At 39.1% G+C, this 22,734-nt stretch overlaps 2 protein-coding genes across 2 annotated transcripts; both read left to right on the forward strand.

The window, feature by feature from the left end:
- Positions 1-478: 478 nt before the first annotated feature.
- Positions 479-8,338, forward strand: LOC117818810 (ubiquitin-conjugating enzyme E2 G1-like). Its single transcript, XM_034691896.1, has 6 exons — positions 479-662; positions 5,460-5,562; positions 5,665-5,762; positions 5,963-6,141; positions 6,248-6,355; positions 6,437-8,338. Exons 1-5 carry the CDS (start codon positions 620-622, stop codon positions 6,332-6,334), a joined length of 510 nt encoding a protein of 169 aa, XP_034547787.1. The 5' UTR covers positions 479-619; the 3' UTR covers positions 6,335-6,355; positions 6,437-8,338.
- Positions 8,339-11,116: 2,778 nt separating this feature from the next.
- Positions 11,117-22,493, forward strand: rad9b (RAD9 checkpoint clamp component B). The gene is made up of 11 exons (XM_034691158.1): positions 11,117-11,251; positions 11,528-11,598; positions 15,063-15,200; positions 15,411-15,525; positions 15,739-15,838; positions 16,279-16,385; positions 16,554-16,660; positions 18,355-18,419; positions 18,704-18,826; positions 20,770-20,980; positions 22,275-22,493. Exons 1-11 carry the CDS (start codon positions 11,218-11,220, stop codon positions 22,407-22,409), a joined length of 1,206 nt encoding a protein of 401 aa, XP_034547049.1. The 5' UTR covers positions 11,117-11,217; the 3' UTR covers positions 22,410-22,493.
- The last annotated feature ends 241 nt before the right edge of the window (positions 22,494-22,734 follow it).

Genomic DNA, 22,734 nt, shown 5'->3' on the forward strand with positions numbered 1-22,734 from the left:
ATCCTCTTGCTTGCATTTGCTTACAAGAACAATGACACGTCTTTTTTAAACTTAAATATTTGTGATAAAGGGAAGATTTCCAATTTGAACATACAAGATAATAAAAGCTATTAAGGCCAAAAACAAGGCCAGGCACATTCCACAAAAAGGTACCATGAAATTGAAGAAATCATTTGATCAGTCAGTACCATTATTATAAAGACGAAGTGGTCTGGGATCCTGAAAAGACAACAACATGTCATGTGATATATTCAGACTTAAAAATTGTGTTTGGATGTAACAGATGGAATCACAACTTCTGATGGATCTAATCTTAACACAGCTATCTGTTAAGATGTCAGGGATCGTTTTATGTTACAGGAAATGCTTGGGTACACTGTTGAAAACGTTGTGAAGTGAGTGCCTCTGGGTCTCAAAAAAAACACGTCGCCTTCATCATAAACATGTAAACAGTCAAATGCTGCCGCGCATGCGCACAGTCAACCCCAGCAGCTGAACGTTATAGTGTCAAAACACAGAGAGAAACCAGCAGCGCAAGATCTCACCCCGATCCAGCTCCGGCTTCACTTTCGGGGGAATTTGTCGACACAAAAGTGTTTTTCAGAAACGCCCGCGTACCATGACCGAACAATCAGCCTTACTTCTTCGAAAACAACTGGCAGGTAATACAAAAAACACGCAATTCAAGTGATCGTTCCCGATGTGTGAGCTATCTACAGAGCAGCTAACGTTAGCCCGTTTGGAGCTACGCAAAGCTATGTTTCTGCCCACAAAGGCCCCAAAGGAACCTTTACCTCTGCAGTACAGAGACCACGGGATACTCTGCAGAGCTGTGTTAGAAAGGAACTCTTTTTATAATAATCCAAGGGAACATTAGATCTGAACCAACGCTGACCGAGCTAACGGGCTAGCAAGTTCGACATTAGTTAGCAGACGGAACAAAGGAATAATCAATACGAGGATCATCTGCTTTCAGGATTCTAGCTTAACTAATGTGACATCTTTACATTTGAATCCCCTCATAGACACATAGACTACCACAGCAGAATCAGCAGGACAGAGAAGAATAATCGGACCTCTCGATATTTAAGATAATCGTATGTTTCTCATGTTAGTTGGCGGCTTTAAGTCAGATAACGTTCCTCACTGATCAATCAGAGCAAATCCACATTACAGGAGCTGGTGTTAGATTATAGTTCTGATAATACCCATGGATTCATGTATGGATGGTGGTAATATTGTTAGAAACACAGAGAATAATCCCTCTCATGTACATGATGGTGTCCTTCTGTCTGACAGCCCGGTTCTGGGTGCTTGAGAACTGAGTCCTGAATGAATGGACCACAAACAGTGGTCCATGGAGAATGGACCCTTTTAAAATATTAAATATATATATTTTTACACTTATATCCAGGGGCGATTCTAGGAAATTTCACTGTTTGTACATTTTAATGCAATTTCATTCCCACATTTGTGAAAGAAAAGTATAACACTTTTTGGGAAAGTCTGACTAAACCATCAAATCTGATAAAGGTTATTTAAATGCTGAGCCAAAGCAATAAGAGGAATGGATTGGAATCATAAAAGAAACATATGGTAGCCCTAATATCTGGGGAAAGACAACTCATTTTGATACAGCAGCTCCTCAACTTATAAAAAAAACAGTATGTTTCTGGAGTAAACCAGCCCCCTATAGCGAGTACCAAAAATACCAAAACAAATGACTGGGGTTATTTTTTGGACTTTCATTTGACATGCAATGCACAACATGTAAAACACATGAACAGAAATTGACTTTTTCAATGTTTTTGTGTGCCACTATTCTCTTACCTGTTTCTTCCTGATCTTGCACTCTCTCCTCTCCTTCCCCTTTTCCATCTCTCCCTCTTTGGACTAACAATAATATACAAATAGATTGTATTCAACTAGATGAAAAATTACATAAAAATACAAAAATACTAATAATATAATAATAATACTAATAGATAAAGTAATCTCTCTCTTTTTACTGTCAACCAAAAGGGAAATAATCAAAAAATGCGTTTTATATAATAAGAGATATAAACTGATATATTGATCCAACTTACAACCCTATTCTAGAGAGGTAGACCATTTGATCTTACACTCTTACCTGAACCTGGCTCTTTTATTTAAAAAAACAACAACAATCTTATATGCATGATGAGGCCGTCTATCTATCTGTACACAACTTTTAATTAGAATATAAGTATAAGCAGAAATAAACAGCTGCTGCCTCTAAGAGATAATCCCCAGTACAATAAGCTCCCTCTTTATTAGATAGTTTATCAAGGTGTCAAGGCATTAAAGCTGTTTTAGTTTATTTCCCAGCAGAGCACTGTAACCTAAATGACATATTATGATAAAGTAAGGCACAGCTGATAGTGGACAGGACTGTGTTTTCTTCCTGTGGTGCTGACATGAGAGCAACTATCCACCGCTGCGCCCTCTCCTTTAAAGAATCAGGCGTGAAGCCACCATCATCATCATCATCGCCTTCTATGACTTATTATTGAGCATATTGTACTGTTCGTGCGGTACGCGCTAATTTTGGTTCCTGTGTGCGCAGGGATGTGAATCACTGCTTTCACAGTGGTTGATTCAATTCACATCGTCAAGTTGGTGATTCAGTTCAACAGTGATTTATATTTTTGGAAACCACGAACTGATTTGTTGAGCGTGAGCCAGACTGTGCAGTTATTGAACAAGGTTAAATGGAGAGATGTGAGGATGAGGGCTGATTTTACTAAAACTATATGATACAAACACTTATAATATTGAATGTTATATTAAAAAAGGAACTGATTTTATATACACTACCAGTCAAATGTTTGGACACACCTTCTCATTCAATGTTTTTTATTTATTTTGATTATAATCTGGATTACAACAGTAGTCAAATATGGCTATCCATTGTGTACTAACCCTACCTCTGAACAACACAACTGATGGTCTCAAACACATTAAGAAGGCAAGTCATTCTACAAATGAACTCTTGACAAGGCTCATGTTAATTAGAAACCATTCCAGGAGACCACTTCATGAAACAGACTGAGAGAATACCAAGAGTGTGCAAAGCTGTCATGAAGGAAAAAGGGGGCTACTTTACAGAATCTAAAATATAAAACATATTCTGATTTAACACTTTTTTGTTCATTAAATAATCAATCTACAGTGTTTCAAATAATTAAAATAAATACAAAATGTTGAATGAGAAGGTGTGTCCAAACTTTTGCCTGGAAGTGTATCTTAATAGTTTATTTACATTCATATGCTTGTAGCTATAATCCAGTATTTGGGATAAAACATTCAAACAGGGTAACAGTGTAAATAGATTATTAATATACATTTTTTAAAAAGACAGATTTGTGTCATTGAATTGTCCTTAAATCAAATTTTGGTTGAAAACACACACTAACAGGTCACCTTATCTTCCCATGTACCTTTAATTATGTAGGTGATTTTCACATGTATTAAATACTGCTGTGATTGTGTTAGGATTTGTAAAATGTGTAAATAGATAGCTAACTCTAACTATTCTGCACTTCTGTATATACTTTATTATTATTATATTTTATTTTGTTTTATCCGTATTTATATTTTATTTTATTCCTCCTTTTGATCATATTTTGACTTTCTTTCGTACTGTGTAGGGGAGAACGGGGTTGGATGTTACACTTTTTACTGTTTTGATGATTGCTCATTATCAAAACATATTTCAATCGTCATTCCTAAATTAAATTGAAGCTTAAGGTGTTGGCTTGAAATGTGTATCCCTCTCATTTTCCAACTCATTGTAACAAAGAGGCAATTAACTATCAAAGACACTCTGACACATTGTGACAACCAACCCCATCACGGGGATGGTTGTCACACACTATGGGGATGGTTGTCACACACTATGGGGTTGGTTGACGCACACTATGGGGTTGGTTGTCACACACTATGGGGATGGTTGTCACACACTTTTGGGTTGGTTGTCACACACTTTTGGGTTGGTTGTCACACACTATGGGGTTGGTTGTCACACACTATGGGGATGGTTGTCACACACTATGGGGTTGGTTGTCACACACTATGGGGTTGGTTGTCACACACTATGGGGTTGGTTGTCACACACTATGGGGTTGGTTGTCACACACTATGGGGTTGGTTGTCACACACTATGGGGTTGGTTGTCACACACTTTGGGGATGGTTGTCACACACTTTTGGGTTGGTTGTCACACACTATGGGGTTGGTTGTCACACACTATGGGGATGGTTGTCACACACTATGGGGTTGGTTGTCACACACTATGGGGTTGGTTGTCACAATGGTATTTTAATGGGAAAAATCTTTTAAAAAAGGCAAGAAGGCAGAACTAAATTTGAAAGTTGAATTGCACTGACAAGTGATAGGCCTACATAACTTAATGCACTTTAACATAAAATGATCAAGGACCATGAACAGGAAACACATCTTTAGGCCAGCCTATATAACAACATAAAGAACAAAACAAATAGGCCTAACTATAATGGCCGACTCAACTAGGCTACATGCAGTCACTGTCTGAGTTACAGTGATGCAAATGTAGGGTCTGCACACTCCAACTCATTTCACCATGCATGATTTTGCCAACATAGGGGTTGGTTGTTACATGTGACAACCAACCCCAAAGAGAATTTGATGACCAACCCCAACTGGAGTTTTTTGCTAGCATCAAGGCTAACAACCATCTAACAACTACTTAGCTAGCTACTAAAAATCTGAACTATAGCTTTCCCCTCACACTTTATAAGGGTAACACTTGTTTTGTTATAAACCCATCGTTTAAAAGCCTAGAAGAAAAATACGGAGGGGCTGATTATTTACAATTTGACATGAAAAACACAAAAAGTCCTCTCACCTCAAGTTCAGCTGTCTTACTCCAGAGAAGACTATGTAGGTGAGCTCTGATCCTAATTCTGGAAATGTCCATACCCCAATTTGAGAGACAGTGCCCTCTGGTGGCGAGATATAACGAGTGTGCCAACCAACCCGTGTGCCAACCAACCCCATTCTCCCCTATAAGAGCATTCTGTAATAACTGAATCCCCCCCCCCCCCTCCCCGGGACAAATACAGTATTTCTGATTCTGATTCTGAAAGTCTAATGTATTTACAATGGGCTTTGACATATTGAGGTTTTCTGTTGACTTCAGACACTCACCAAATCTCACATTTACTTCTCAATGATCATCACCTTTTTTAAGACCTGACCTCCTTATTCTGGCCTTTGTAAGAGATTTTTCTCACACTATATGTAAATTTAAATATTGACTTCTCCAAAATATACCGATCAATCTTTACCTGATTACCTGCTCTCTTTTTCTCAAACACAGACCAGTCTCTTGAAACTGTTTCAGTTGTTTCATTTCCAGTCCATAATATTTAACAATCTCTTTTTGCCTTTCTCTTTAGAGCTCAACAAGAACCCAGTGGAGGGCTTTTCAGCTGGTCTGATAGACGATGATGATATATATAAATGGGAAGTTGTGATCATTGGTCCACAAGATACCCTTTTGTAAGTGAGAAACATCCACAACACAATACCTTTATTTATATATGTATAATGTGTGTGTGTGTGTCTATGTGATTCTGACTTCTCCTTGTTATTGTGTTTCAGTGAAGGAGGGTTCTTCAAAGCATACCTTACCTTTCCTTATGATTATCCGCTACGGCCTCCAAAGATGAAGTTCATCACTGAAATATGGCATCCGAATGGTAAACGCACCCGTAGACTCTTTGATGTTGACAAACCTCAAATCCTCATTGACCGAAACAGAATATTTACCACTTGTTTGGTTATTTTCAAGGTTTTTAGGATTTAGCAGAAAAGTAAACATCCTTTGAGGGTTGTTATTTTTTTTGTAATGAACACTGCTGATGATAAATAAATAAATCAATGCTTTAATTCTTCACAGTTGCAAAGAACGGGGACGTTTGCATCTCAATTCTGCACGAGCCAGGAGAAGATAAGTTTGGTTATGAAAAGCCTGAAGAGCGCTGGCTTCCAATCCACACAGTAGAGACAATCATGATTAGTGTTATCTCCATGCTAGCAGACCCCAACAGCGACTCACCAGCTAACGTTGATGCTGCGGTGAGTTTTCACAACTTATCCCATAGAAATCAAAATACCATTATTGTTCAGCTGTTGGTGTAAACTAAGTATGTGTCATTAATATAATCTGGTGTTGCTCCCACAGAAAGAGTGGAGGGAGGATCCTAACGGTGAATTCAAGAGGAAGGTGGCCCGCTGTGTAAGAAAGAGTCAAGAGATGGCATTCGATTAGGAGTCCATTGTAAATTCCAGGGTGAGTTCACTGAAGTGATGCTCCTCATATGTGCAGCAGAAACTTTGCTCATGGAGGTAATAATGTGTTTTTATTCTCCAGTTCTAGGAAATGCCTTCAGAGGGATAATTTCAGCGAAAGGCTTTTGCACCCCTTGTTTTGCCAGTCAGAGGAATTGGTTGGCCTCAACCACCTTTCTGTGAATGGTTGTCTTTTTCCGCAAGATGAGCCAATTTGAAAACCCCTACCAGCGAAATTAACCTGTTTCCTACCTGGAATTGTATATTTAATGTTATTTATTTTGAAAAAAATAATGATGTAAGATATGTCACTACTGTAAATTAACTTGCTTTTTTATCTGCTGCTGAACAGTTTCTACTTTATACCAGGTTTCTTATGCAATTTAGTGGTCAAGATTGTGTAAAACAAAACGTAAAAACCCGTTACCATTAGCTCATCACTTGTTCTCCCTACTTAACACTTGCTACCAGATAAATGTCGGCCCTACCAATTTCTGTCAGTTGATGTGATTTCTTTTCAACACTTTCATATAATCACTGTTGCCTTGTGTCGGCTTTATTCCTCACAGTCTGCTTGTTGTTTAGAGGTCCGGGTTAAGACGTCTGAGAGGGACTCTTTGTTTAAAGATCTCCCATACAGTCTTAATTTCTCTGAGAAAGACTTCCTGTTATATGATAGTTACGCTGGTGAACAAAGGTATAAAACCATAACTCTCAAGCCTGCATGATCCCCTCAGCACAGCTCTGTTATGTAGTTCTAGCTGTAGATGTAAATGGAATGGCTTACTCAGTGATTTGAGGGTTATGGTTTTATTATTTATTGACTTGCACAAGCAGAACTAATGATAACAAAAGGTTTTCACCGACGTCTCAGGAGCACACTCCATCGGGTTTTAGATTAGCAGTATTCAAAAAAGATCTCACTGTTCTTGACCCTTTCCCTTAATCTGTGGTCAGTAAAGATATTTGTTAATTCTCATTTAGTCTAATGTCTTTTCACACGGTTGTAATAAATCATGGACAACCAAATACAGTCTGTGAATAAAGCCTGAGCTGTGCGCATTCAGCATGTGTCCTGGTTAACTGAGACCCGAGCTTACCTCAATTTGAAAGGATAACATATGTGACAAGAACTCTGCTTGTTTTAGTTCTCAATCTCTCAACATAGTAGAAGTAGGCTAGTCATTCATACTTTGTTATGGCACACCTGGCTTCTGATCTACATGTGGGTAAATAGTAATGTGTAAGCCACAGTCATGTTTGAGTTCAGCTTCTGATGATAGCTGAGTAATGCTCTATAACTCTTCCAACATCGTTAGTCCTTACCGGTGCATACTTGGATCACAGTTACCCCATTTACAAAATCACTGAGCTTGAGTTGAAATTCTAAATAGAGATTCAAAGTTAATTTGCCACCTTGTAAATGATAAATAAGCGTTCTAATGGAAAGTAAAACCTCCTCTGAGAGGGTTTTATTTTGAAACAGTGGGTGGAGTCTGGAAAACTTTGGCTTTTGCTCACTCTTATGGATGGTGTTGCTGAATATAAAGCCATGATGACATCTATTTTGGAACAATGTTAAGTATGACTGGTCTTTGACTGACATTGAAAACTTACCATCTTTTGGCGCATGCAATCAGGTTTGAAGGGGTTGGGTATGTTTAAATATTATACCATTGTTAGTACATTCTGGGTGAATGTGATGTGTTCAGTTAGTAGATTTCTGTAGACTTGATGATCACATAACTGCTGTTGACATTACCTTTTTCAGTCAGACTTTTCTAACCTACCATGACCTCCTCTGACCGGTGTTCACTGTATTTGCACAGATTTGGTGCGTTTGAAAATGTCATTAAGCAATACGCCCTGAAAATGGTGTGTCCAGGTAATCCACCCTAACGCCATTTTTTGTTTGTTTTGGTTTTTCATTTTGTGTCAATGCAATGTATATTGGACATGATGCTCAATAAAGTGTGTAAACAGACTGGCTTGTGGTTCTGTCTGTGTTTTGCATTTTAAATGAGAACATGCTCAAGGTTCAAGTACATTAGACCTCTGCTCTGTAATTGGAACCCCGGGAATGGTGTCCTGTTTCTGGGCTGGCTTCTTCTCACACTAACAGGCTGTGCTGGTTGCAACACAAACTGATCTAATGAAGATGCTGGCAACCTTTCTGAGATATCCACAGAACATATTTTGATTTTGTTCTTTTGAAATCATGAGGAAGCAGGTTACATTTGTCGAGCAGCTGAAAAGAGAAAGCATATTAGAAAATGGAAGTTTGAGGTAAGACCATGGAGTGAGTTTTAACACTTTAATATATGAATGATAGTTATTTTATTCAAACTGAGGCTCTTTACTTTTAGGTCTGCAGCATCCAGGAGAAAGAAAGATGGTGAGTCAAATAATCTTTAAAATGTTAACCAGATGCAACTTAAACTTATCACTGATAATTAAGACACTGCCAAAGTTTATATTTGCTTTATTAAACTTCTCCATCTCAAGAGTCAGTCTAATAATGCTATTTCTAACGATATCTTAAAATTGAATTTCTGATTAAAAGGTAGAAAGTTTAATTATTTTAATGTAATTAAAGATATATTTACACTAACACTAGCATTGATTGAGGTATTGAAACTATTTGACAAATTATTTGTTTATAAAAAAATATTTTAGGGACTTATTTTTGTATTTTTTGTTAATTATTATGAAAAGTAACTAGTAACATTATTTGAAAAATAAATGTCTAGTATAAGGTATATTTGCCCCTATGACATGTCTCAAAATATGAGTACAAAACTGAAGAAGCAAGCTTTTACCTAGACATCAATGTGAATGTGTTACGTCACTGAATGTATTTATGAAGTGAACTCATATCACTGATTCCTACCAACCCTAGGTTGATTCAAAACAAAAAGGTTACTTTTTATATATTTATTTTTATCAATTAATCAAACAAATAAAGTCTAAGCTTACAGTTTACTAACATGTTGTCTCTGGCAGGCCTTCAAGCTCTTCCATGTCAACAAGGGAGGGAGATGCAAAGAGAAACACACATGATTGTGTCTGCAAGCTGCCAGCACATGAAGACTATACACAGTCCCAAAACTTTAATGTCTGTGCCCTTCTTACAGGTAATCTCATAGTAGCACTGGAACGTGAGCCCAAGTTTGTCTTCTTGTTGTTTTTTTTTGCTGTCATGGTCTTTAGATTGTTGAAAACAATGAGTTTAAAGATAGTCTGCAATGTATATTGAAATAATATCTTGTCTCTGTCTCAGCATCCAGCCCTCACAGCTGGACATAAGCGGTACCTTTGCAGTATAGCAAACGTTTACAGCACAGAGTACATGAGACAACAGATGAAGCGGCACTACCTTAATGTGCTGCACACATGCATCCAATCAGGTGTGTATCTGAAGGTCTCAGGCATAAACTTAAACCACTGCCATCCATCTCATTTTGTGTTTTGTGTCTCCTAGGACAGAATCCTGCCTGTAGAGGAAGGTACGTGGATCATCATCAGTGTAGAGAAAATAACAGGTTCAAAAAGGATGCAGAGAAGAATGCAGCAAAGGTGAAGCCACAAGGGCCAAGAAAAAGCAGCGGCAGAGCTTATTCTGATGTCATACTTCCAAAAATTGTCAACAGAAGACAGACATGATGGCAATTTCTCCTTTTAGAATGTATTACTTTATAGTTATACATCTTTTATTTGAACACAAGTTTTCCAACTATTGATTCACTTGGTTTATCATTCATTATTTCATCTTCTAATATGACAATAATTTGAAGGTTTGTGCAATAATTTTACTCCCCTGAATATTTTTCTTCACTTAATCTCAATCCACATGAACTACTGTAACCCCTGGTTTGATTGTTTTCATGTTTTTAAATGTAACTTTGAATAGTGCTGGGCGATAATTCCATAACGATAATTATCATGATATAATTTTTCTCAATTTGATATATTTGTTGTGAATTTAAATCAAAATTATGGAAATAACCTCAATCTGAGAAAAATAAGAATCTGAAAACTAAAACTTCACAAAAATCTCATATTACATTAAAGACCTGCTTCCTGTCAGCACTGTCAGAACTGATGGATTCAAGAAGTTCATCAGAAAACTAAATCCAGATACAAACCAACAAACTGTCTGGTTTCTTCAACTTTCACTCAGCACCAAAAATCTGCATTTAAATTCAAATGAAATAATGATTTGAACCTTTGGGACATTTTTTATTCCAAATAGTCCTTATTGTGACACATTATTTTTCTTGCACTGTAAGACTTCTTTCATCTAATACAGCATTTGTACGTAACCATTTAGCTAAGCTAATACATTTATCACAATGGAAAGTTCTTTTAAGTTAGAATCTTGCAAAGCAGTCCTTGTGTTTTTATGTAGGGTTTAACAATTTTATTACTTACTTTTTACTGTTTTATTGATTAAATGTTGCTTTATTATTTTACTTATTTTAGTTTTAGTTATTAATTCATTCATTTATCTGTTTTAATTTAATTTTTAGCCTTAATATTATTTTCAGCTCTTATTCTTACCCTTTTTAAATGTATTTATTTTAACTATTTATATTCTTAATATTAATTTGATGCTTTAACTTATTTTAATTACACATATTTGATTATTGTTGGTGTGCATTAGTCTCTATTTTAAAATCCATTTTTATTTTTTTAATATGTCTTGCCATTATTTTATTTCTGCTTCTTTCTTGCACTTTGGGTTGCATTTGATTTGTATGAAAGATGCTATATAAATATAGATTGATTGTGTGTGACCATAGACTGTATACAATAGTGTTTGACCATTAATGAGATCGTAACAGGAACAACTTCTCAGCAAATATGAACTGCCAGCTCGAGGGAAATAGTGTTAAAGGTAAAAGTAAAACCTTAACCAAAAAACAGAAGTTTTTTAATGTTGTGAAGTTTTGATTTGAAGTATTTATATCAGTTGTGATTAGTTAGACACTCGGCTAATTCATATTAAAAAATGATGCTAGCTTAATTTATTGCTGAGTCATCTTGTAGCTAGCCTGCTGCGTATTTATCACTATTTCAGTCACCTTGTGTTTTTTTCTCGACATTTCCTTCCATCTATAACAAAACTGTAGTTTGTTTTTTAATAACTTTAAATACAAATGTTGTGTTGCAGCATTTGGGAAGGCTATTCATGCCCTGTCACGGCTTGGAGATGAGCTCTGGTTGGATCCCATGGTCAAAGGGGTGAGCAGCGTTCACTGACACATACGGGTGCAGCTCAAAAAATTAGAATATTTTGAAAAAGTTCAATGTTTTTTGTCACTCAAGTCAGAAAGTGAAACTCGTATACTATATTGATTCATTACACATAGAGTGACACATTTCAAGCATTAATTCTTATAATTGACTTACAGATAATGAAAACCCAAAATTCAGTGTCTCAGAAAACTTAGAATATTGTGACAAAGTTCAATATTGGAGACTCATGGTGTCACACCCAAAGCAGCTAATGAACTCAAAACACCTGCTAAGGTTTCCTGAGACTCTTACATGGTCTCTCAGTCTGGTTCAGTAGGGACACTATCATGGAGAAGACTGCTGACTTGACAGATGTGCAGAAGACCATCACTGACACTTTCCACAAGGAGGGTAAGCCACAAAAGGCCATTTCTAAAGAAGCTGGTTGTTCACAGAGTGCTGTATCTAAGCATATTCATAGAACGTTGAGTGGAAGGAAAAAGTGTGGTATAAAAAGGTGCACAAGTAACGGGGATAACCACAGCCTGAAGAGGATCGTCAAACAAAATCCATTCAAGAATGTGGGAGAGCTTCACAAGGAGTGGACTGAGGCTGGAGTCAGCGCATCAAGAGCCACTACGGCACAGACAAATCCAGGACATGGGCTACAAATGTTGCATTCCTCGTGTATAGCCACTCCTGAACCAGAGACAACGTCAGAGGTGTCTTACCTGGACTAAGGAGAAAAAGAACTGGACTGTGGCTCAGTGGTCCAAAGTCCTCTTCTCAGATGAAAATGAGCATTTCATTTGGAAATCAAGGTCCCAGAGTCTGGAGGAAGATGGGAGAGGCACAGAATCCATGTTGCTTGAAGTCCAGTGTGAGGTTTCCACAGTCAGTGGTGATTTGGGGTGCCATGTGATCTGCTGGTGTTGGTCCTCTGTGTTTTCTGAAGTCCACAGTCTAAGCAGCCATCCATCAGGACATTTAAGAGCACTTCATGCTTCCTTCTGCTGACAAGCTTTATGGAGATGCTGATTTAATTTTCCAGCAGGACTTGGCACCTGCCCACACTGCCAAAAGTACAAAAAGCTGTTTCAGTGACCATGGTATTAGTGTGCTTGATTGCCCAGCAAACCCGCCTGACCTGAACCCCATAGAGGATCTTTGGGGTACTGTCAAGAGGAAGATGAGAGACACCAGGCCCAACAATGCAGATGACCTGAAGGCCGCTATCAAAGCAACCTGGGCTTCCATTACACCTCACCAGTGCCACAGGCTGATCCCCTCAATGCCACGCTGCATTAATGCAGTAATTCATGCAGTAATTCATGCGAAAGGAAGCCCAACCAAGTATTGAGTGCATAGAAATGAAAATACTTTTCAGAAGCCTGACATTTCTGTTTAAAATGCCCTTTTTTATTGATCTAATGTAATATTCTAATTTTCTGAGACACTGAATTTTGGTTTTCATTATCTGTAAACCATAATCTTCAAAATAACAAGGAATAAAGGCTGCAAATATGTCACTCTATGTGTAATGAATCAATTTAATGAATGAGTTTCACTTTCTGACTCGAGTGACAAAAAATATTTAACTTTTTCACAATATTCTAATTTTTTGAGCTGCACCTGTACTGGTTCATACAAGTCTCTGGAGGTGATGCTGCTTTAGATGCAAGATGTCACTGAATTGAACTGACTGATAATTTAATAAACTTACATTACAGTTTAACTTTCTAAAGTTTCATCAGGTAAACAAAACAGCTCATTACACCTAAATATGATCTGTCCACTTCAAATATGTTTATGAATTTCATTTTGTAGTATGAACAAATACAGTTATTATTAAAAGGGGCATAGGCCACATGCCTTTCTGTTTTTGTGTTGTTTTTTTCAGGGCTTTCAGTTTGAAGGCTATACAAAGAATTTAGTGTAATTCATATGTTACGTGTCTGCAAGCCGCATGACATGAAGGTCAGAGGTCATGGACAGGGACACTAACAAAAATAAACTTAAAACCCTCAAATACAAACAAATGTGAGGCCTTTGGGGTCTAAAAGGTGGAGTGAAGATGTAAAGCTCCACAGCCACCCACTAATTCTACTGCAAAGACTAGATAAACTAAGGAACAGGCCTAAACTAAGTGTAATCTGAAAAAAACTCTCCTGAGAGATCAGTCATCTTTTTAATTTTCCTTTTGCCACCCTCCTTCCCTCCACAACACATCCACAAATATACACACTCTCTCAGAACAACACTCTTCAAACAAAACCCAGCAAAAACAAGTGAAGGTGTTGTCTTCTCTGTTGCACACACCTAACTGAAGAAAAGGAGCTCCTTTTATTGAGCAGCCAGGCTGATGAGCTCAAGCTGGGTGCAATGAGGGCAGGTGCTCTCAATGAAGGGCTCGTTAGGAGCCCTGGAGGTCACCAACTACCTCCATCTGTAACATCATACAATAAGGCTCAATAAAAGGCCTCCAGTTGGAATTTATATGCTGTCCTTTTTTTCTCAGTGCGTCTATAGGTAGATCTCACCTTTCACACAGGTTGAGGTCAGAGATATTGAGCTTAAAAAGGTTGATGACCACTGCTCTAGGGCCTGGACCACTGTTACCTGGGTGTCAGCACGCTATCATTTCAATCCCACATCAATAATGTCACTCGGTCTTCACAACATCAATCGCCTCCGCCCGTCCCTCACACCCAACAGCACTGCCGTTCTTGTTCACACCCCGGTAACTTCATGCATCGATTATTGTAATTCCCTCCTCTTTGGTTTCCCTCTCAAATCCATCCATAAACTCCAACTGGTCCCGTACTCTGCTGCTCATATCATCACCAGAACTCCATCCATCAATCACATCACTCCCGTCCTTCAGCAGCTTCACTGGTTACCGGTCAAAACTCGCATCAATTTGAAGATTCTGCTCCTCGCCTTTAAGGCCCTCCATAACCTCGCTCCTCCATACCTCTCTGAATTTCTCCACATCAACACACCCAGCCACACTCTCAGGTCCTCTTCTTCCATTCACCTCACTACACCACCTGCCCGCTTAACCACCATGGGTTCCAGACCCTTCAGCCAGTTTCCCCCCCGCCTCTGGAACTCCCACCCACCAGACATCCATAACATCGACTCTCTTTCCACTTTCAAATCACATCTCAAAACACATACTTTTAAACTGTCATATTTACTCTGATTACACCTCTTCACTGCACTCTATCCTGTTAATTGTATTTGTATTTATTAATCACACTGTGTCATGCCTTGTTGATTTTTACTGCCTAATTTTTATATTGTTCTTTTTTTGGGACTCTGTCCAGTACAGTGATCTTGAGTGCTGAGAAAGGCGCCTTTAAATTAAAAGCATTATCATTATCATTATTACCTTGTTTTACCCAAAAGTTTCTGACAGGAAGGAGCCACATCTGGACTGACTCCCTCTCCTCTTCTTTGTCTTAAAGCTGGCTCTGAGATCGGTGAACTCTGCCCACTCTGCGTACGCCTGCTTCCTCTTCTCCCCACTCTTCTTCCGGAAGTACAACCTGCAGCCTGCGTCAGAGCAGGGTGGGGAAACTATCAAATGCAAACTAGCCATGAAGGTATGTCAGTCATGTTGAGAATTCATCTCCACAGAGCTCCAGGTGACACCACAGCTCACAGTGTTATCCAGGTGTAGATCAAAGTATTGAAAGTGACCACATCAGAACCAAATTAAGGCTTACACATGACACCGCTGTATCTTTAAGACTATTATTGAAATGTTTAAACAATGATTCAAATCTTATGTGAATCACATTCTTCTCTTTTAGTGTGTTCTCCCTCTTTTCCGGTGTTTACCATCCATTGAGCGTAACGTGGAACAGTGTCACATATCAATCGGCTCTCCAAATGACAAAGTGATGATCCAGTTTTTCTGCAGACATGGTAGGAAATATTGAATTTGCATCACAAGCCGGCAGATGATAAAAGAAAGATCAATGATTTTTAGAGGCGTTTTCTATTTTTACATTTTAAACTGTTCTTTATTTGTTCAGTGTTTATATAATGTTCAAAATAACTGTGATGCAGCAATTGCATTACATATAATGAACACTTGGGGGCACTGTGCTCCACATATCCTATCTGCTTTTCCGACAGGTATTACTAAAACCTATAACCTTCAATTCCATGAAAGCGAGGCTCTGCAGGCAGTGTTTGCCTCACACCTCTGTCCCAATGTGCTGAAAGCTCCTGCCAGGTCATCATCTCACTATTCTGCTATCAAGTAACATCCTTAACTTTCAATGGCACGCTCTAAAAGTAAACTTTAGGTGTGCATTACCACGATTGAGTGAAACCTTTTTATGCAAGCTTCTAAACTCAAACTTGGATCACTTATTGAAATGAAACACTGTGAGACGGGTGAGGTATACAGCTGCTGCAAGCCAGATAAAGAGTCTATGAAATGAATGCAGCTTGGGTGTTCAAAATATTTTGTAGTTTCAACAGTCTAGCAGCAAACAGCTTTCCAGTGGTTCAGTGAAATTGAGCTGATTCAAATGATTGACATAGGATTAATAACCAAAGCATGTGACTTAAAAAGATAATCCATCATTACAGCATTGACATAAGACTTTCTTCTCAGTACCAAGTGTCATTCTGTTTGAGTTTGAAGTTTGTTCTGCTTTACCTCTGCAGGCTGCTTAGTGATATGGTGATGCATTTCCCAGTATCCCAGGAGGAAATCACTCTGTCTGTTAATCCTCTGAGAGTCAGTCTTAAAAACTTCTATGAGGCGGGATACGGTGAGTCGATGTTACCCTGTGATATAAACTGTTAAAAAGTCAACAGCTATGACAGGAAATAACCTAAACTGATGATGCAAACAACACATTTAATTGTCTTACCACATCAATACAAACATCAAACATGTTGTGCAGACATTGTTTGACTTGGATTCACTGCTGTCCCAGATCACATGAAGATGATGTACACTGAGATGTCCTTACACCCAGACGAGTTTGACTACTTTCAAGTCGAAGAGGACTCGGATATAACCTTCTGTCTCAAAGAGTTGAGGGTAACTGGGTTATTTTTGGAGGCTCTTTTGATCCTGTGTGTATCGTTGTAGAAAGAGTACATACGCATGTCTCGGTCATGAGCAGTATTTCATGTCTAGGAGGTCATATTTTTGGTCCCAGCACATGGAAACTCGAGGAGCGGGCAGCCTCTGTGCACAGTATTCTGTATCCTTTCCATGTGAACTTTCCCCTCACTGCTGTGACTCTTCTTTATAGCAACAGATAGGATGACAAATGTGACGCATATGAAACCTATGCGTTGAAAAATGGAGCACACCGACAGGCGATGAAAGGCTACACGTTACATGGTTCATTATGAAATGTGAAAAAATCAAGCCGGATACAAATGTGTTGCTACTTCATGACTGGCTCAACTTGTGTTGATTTTAAACCACTTTTATTTTGAGCAAGAATACTATCTGAGGCAAGGCAAGTTTATTTATAAAGCAGCATTCATACAAAGAGCAATTCAAAGTGCTTTACAGAGTTAAAAACAAAAAACAGAACAGTAACAATCAACAAAAACATACAGCAAACACTTCAAACATTTTATAAGCAGTACAATTTTTTATGTGGGCAGTTATGTTTTTTCAAAAATATATTTTTGGGCTTCTGTGCCTTTATGATAGGACAGCTGAATAGAGACAGGAAATGTGGGGAGCAGAGAGGGTGAAGACATGCAGGACATGCAGGACATGCAGGACATGGTCGCGACCGGGATTCCAACCAGCGACCTCTGCAACGAGGACTATAGCCTCTGTTTGTGGGGCCCTCACTGCTCGGAAGTCCGTAACTTGCAGTATCTTACTGTCCCGCCGGACTCAGAATCACAACTGATCTTGTCTGAACCGAAATGATCAATAATCAATTCATCTCAGAACTTCTTCCCAATAATTAAGACTCACACATTGAATCTTTTCTGTGTCGAGTTGCATCCCAAAGCTGGCTCAGACCTCTTGACACCCACGCAGGGTGCCCGTATGCCCAACATCTAATAGATCCAATATCAGGTTCATTCCACGAGGCCATACCTTGTCAGAAAATATCCAATTGTAAAATGTGACATTAAACAAACATAAGCATTAAAACATAAAATATTTTAGAATAAAAGATCAAGAAAGAAATAAAGTAAAATTAGTTATGTTAAAAGAAACTGACAGAAAATCCTTAAAGCTTATCAAAAATGTTAAAACTTTGTTGTTAAAAATAAGTTTGCATCCAGTCGTGAGTAGTGTGAGCAGCTTGAAAGAGGAATGTTTTTAGTCTGGACTTAAAAGTGGTCAGAGTCTGGAACTACACGGTCATGTACAGAAAGATGGTTTGTCATGAGCCGAACTCAAGTTACTTGATGGACTATTTTTAAACTTTGATGACCAGTCCTCGAGTCAGACCGGTTTATAAGACTTGTCTTGGAGTCCTGGAATCTTTCTTGGGAAACCCTGCTGTGAAGCTCCTCATTAGGCAGCCTAGTCCTCCTGTTCCTGTTGGTTTTAGTAAATCTGGTTCGGATGGATTAGAAGTCAGGCTTAAAGTTGTAGTCGCCTTCTGTTAATATGTCTCATTAGCTTGCAGATTGTAAACATGCCTGACATTACTCTTCAAACGATCAGCTGATGTCACAGTTGGCACATGGGTCCACACATGTATCTCTCAGATGTTCCCAGTGAATAGTTCCCACTGATCTGTTTTCCAGGGCTTCTTGTCCTTTGCAGAGTCACATTGCCTTCCAGTCTCGGTCCACTGCAGCACTGCAGGAAAGTAAGTCACTGTCACTTTTATGAGCACGAGTAGTGCTCTGATCTAGAGTTCCAAGAAGACGTGACATTCTGTTATTACACTTCAAAATATTTGTGTAATAAACATCAAAGCTTCAATTTCAACCTCAAAGTTTTATTGGTGCCTATGTCTGTCTGATTATATGACCAGCCAGTTTACTGTTTGCAGTCCTAATGAGATAAAATGATAAAAGATAGAGATGAATTATAAAAGACAGATATGATTGCTTCATTATGACCTGAATGTGCATTGTGTGTTGTTTGCAGGCCTGTTTGCTTCTCAGTGGAGGACATGGTCCTGGAGGCCACTGTGGTGCTGGCTACCCTTGTTGACTCTGAGAGCAGGGGGCCCTCTCAGCCTTCAGCGTCCCTGGCTCATACGACACCAAGGTAACAAGCCCTACCTGATGTAATCAGTTTTACAATCACCTGGATCAGTTACACCCTGAGGCTTTATGTTGGGGGGGTCTTATTGTGACCAGATGGTGGATTTGTTGGAGTCTTTTCCTCCACCTCTGACGGTGACAGTGTTCAGCAGACTAAGGTTTAGTCTTCCCACAGAGCTCTACCTAAGCTTCTCTTCTGGCACTCAGTCAAGACAGTTTGCCCTCACTGGTTTTTTTTTTAGCATCCTGAGAGGGCGTAGTGTTACAGCTCCAAGCCTTGTGTCTGTAACAGATAAATAGGGCAAGCCCGGAACATGTGGGGTAAGGTTAGAGTCTGTCAGTGTCACCGTCTGTAATCCCCTCATCTCTGTGTTTCTATCCTGCCGGGTTGCTCTGCTTGTGTCACTGTCTGTTCGCCTCTCTCTCTCTCTCCTCTCTTTGCGGTGCTTTCTTTAGGCTCTGGGTGGTTCCTGTCACACCAGTCCCTGTTGTACTTTTCAGCATCTGGGTCATTATGACTAGGTTTGCTTGCATGCACTGCTGGAAGTCCCTGGAAGCAGACATCAGGCCTCAGGGCTCCTATGTTTACCGCTAAGGAATTCAACCACACCATGCACCCTTAACCTGCATTGTTTGTGCGTCTACTAATCATCCAGACTGCTCTGAGTTAATGTGGTATGTTTCTGACAGGTGTGGTATGTTCGTAAGAAAACTGGTTTGCCTGCTAACAAAGAGCCTGAAGCTGTTTAGAGACTAAAACCTGGCTTGCTCTACTGACCTCCTCCTGAAGAACTCTTCTTTATACATCTGGTCTGGTTGACTCTCTGAGGTAGTTTGGTTTGGTTTCATATACGAGGTTGTGAGCTCACTGAATGCTTAATTCAAGGATTCAAGGTTTTTTATTGTCATACCAACACAACCTGTCGAATGATATGGAACCAAATTTTGATTCTCAGGTCCCGTATCAAGCCACAATAAGAACACAGGATTAAAAAGGAAGAACAGTAATAAATATAATCTGGTTTAGAGCTCTGTTCACAAGCATGATTTTGCTTTATACAACCATGGAGTCATAAACTGTTATACAAGATGATTATACCCTTCATTATTCAATCAATCAATCTTTATTTAAACAGCGCCAAATCACAACAAATGTTATCTGAAGACTCTTTCCAAACAGAGCAGGTCTAGACCATACTTTATGTTATATTATTAACAAAGACCCAACATCAAGACAGGATAAGATCCGGTCTCATCTTACAGACAGGACTCAGTCTGACTCTCATCTTAATCCAACATGAGCAGAGCACTTTGCAGCATTTAGCAAGTTATAGCGGCAAGGACAAACTTCCTTTAACAGTCAGAAACCTCCAGCAGGACCAGACTCATGTTAGACACACATCTGATGAGACTGATTATTCATTTCCAGGGGAAAAAATGTGCAGAATCTTTTATAACTTTACATTTTAAGGTAACAGGCTCAGCATGAAGTCAGTATTTCCCTCTAGAGTTGTCCTGTTTTCATTCTAATGATTCTTATTTTTGTGCAGTTTTTCCTCCTGGCCTGTGGGTCCCTCTTCTCTTTCTCTTCCTGTTATTTTTAACATGATCCCTCTTTCCACTCACCCCCTCAGCCGTGTCAATACAACCTACAGCTCCCCACATGCTCAGCAGCCAGTTTCACTGAGACCAACTGGAACTTGTCTCCATACCTGCCACAGATCATGGCAGTGTGCACGAAAAGTACACTGCACTTGGTGTCAGAACTATTTTTTGCAAGCTCAGGAGCTGATTATTAGGGCCAGGTCTCTGCTTACTGTAGAGAAGACTGTGATGTGTGTGTGTGTGTGTGTGTGTGTGTGTGTGTGTGTGTGTGTGTGTGTGTGTGTGTGTGTGTGTGTGTGTGTGTGTGTGTGTGTGTGTGTGTGTGTGTTCGTGTGTTCACAGGTGTGCAGAGGCTGCTGATCTACCTGTGGAGTCATGTGAGGTGAACATCAGTGAGCCTCAGGACATCACTGATCTGACAGAGCTGGTAGCATCCAGTCAGGGCAGCCCAATAATCGACCCTCCCGCTCTGAAGCTGCTCCTGCCTCAGACTGCCAGACTCTTTGTGCCTGAGGACTGCACCAGTGCTGCCACTTCTCCTGCCTGCTCTGTGGTAACGAGAGCTTACTGTTGATTTTTAAGTCATATAACGGCTTGAGGTGCAAACAGGCTTTATACAGTAATGTCAGATGACAATCTAACTTCATTCAAGTGTTTTACCTTGATCTCTACTCTGAAGCATAGACTGTATAAATAATGGACGTAGTCTGTGACGTCAGCCGTCTGTTCCTGAGCGCTGTTTTGAAGCCAATTGTCGGCGGGTGCCATATTGGAAATGTTAAACTCAACCAAACTTTGTCCGAGCTAGTGTGAGGTAAAGAGGCGGGCCTTTAGCCTTTTCGCTAACAGCTAAAGTGTGCCCGCCTGTTAATCAAATCAGCCATGCCCATATTTGGGCAAAACTCGTAAGTTTAGTATCTTTGATAATACAGAGTTAGAAAAAAATTCACAGCAGTACAGTGTGTGCAGATAGATACATGAGCTCTTCAGAGGTAAGACGTTTTTGAACCAGGCTGTAAACATGATTATTTCTGCTGTAAAGATCGTCTCTTTGAATGGGTGTGTATGTGGTTTCCGGTGTTTCTCAGCCTCAAGTGGACGCCCGATGAACTGCAGTTTATAACACTTCTGCACTTCGGCTTTATATTTTGAAACCGGAGGTTGCCGCTTGCTCTGAATATGTCAAGACCATCATATTACATGTGACACTACAAGACGCTCATGGTGACTGTCAACGTGAGAGATGTGATGTCACTATTATGATGCCGCGAGTGGGTTTTAATCAAGAGGTTTTAAATCTTTTTGAGGCAGCTTCACTGACAGGATTTTATTATTTTATTTTATTTTTTTCTATTTCTGATTTTTTATTATTTTAATCTTTTATTTTTTTTCTTCGTCCAACATTATTATTTTTTTTCTTCCTCACATTTCTCTTTTATTGTTGTTTCTTTCTTTTTTATAAAGCACTGTGTAACCCTGTTTTAAAAAGTGCTATATCAATAAAAGAGTATTACAGGCACAGATTTAGCCTAATGGTTAAGTCCCGTGATCACATCGTGGGCGGCCCAGGTTCAAATCTGGCCTGCAGCCCCTTCCCACGTCATTCCCTCATTCTCTCTCTTAGTTTCCTCCTCTATCCACTCTCCCCTCTAATAAAGGTGTAAAATCCCCCAAAACATAACTTAAAAATAAAGATTATTATATCATTGTCTCTTTTTCCTTGCTTGATTCAGTAAAAGACTAAAGGTAAAGCCCAATAACGAAACGTTGCCTTATTTCTGAAGCACTTAAATGTCTAACCTTGATATTGTGCATTAACACGAGTTGTCGTGTCTTCCCTCTTACAGGTCTGCTCCCTCCTGTTCAGGGCCTTGTCCTCAGAGCAGGACTCTGGTTGTGCTGCCACGCTGCCTGTTCTGGCATGTTTCAGTGACGAAGAGGAGAATATGGAGGAAGAATACACTGAGGGCTTCTCACTTTGAGAGCTGTTACACATGACTCCTGTTGTGATGCTGTCTAAATATTCAAATGTTGTCAAATAAATTGGATCTTTGTTATTACATTAACTTAATATTTGTACTGATTTTTAAAGCATGTTTGTAACCCAATTGTTGTTTTACTTTATTTATTTTCCAACTGTTAATTGTTTGAATTTAAGTGGAAGTATTTATAATATATAAAGTCATTAATAAACGTGTTCATTTTGCCAAGTAGAGCGTGTGAAGTTGTTTTTTATTGCATAATTAGTCTCTTCTGTGAAAACAGGATTTCAGCTTGAAGATACCGCACCCATCTGTGAAGGTTCCT

The sequence above is a fragment of the Notolabrus celidotus genome, chromosome 9 (assembly GCF_009762535.1).
Source record: "Notolabrus celidotus isolate fNotCel1 chromosome 9, fNotCel1.pri, whole genome shotgun sequence".
NCBI classification, from domain to species: Eukaryota; Metazoa; Chordata; class Actinopteri; order Labriformes; family Labridae; genus Notolabrus; species Notolabrus celidotus.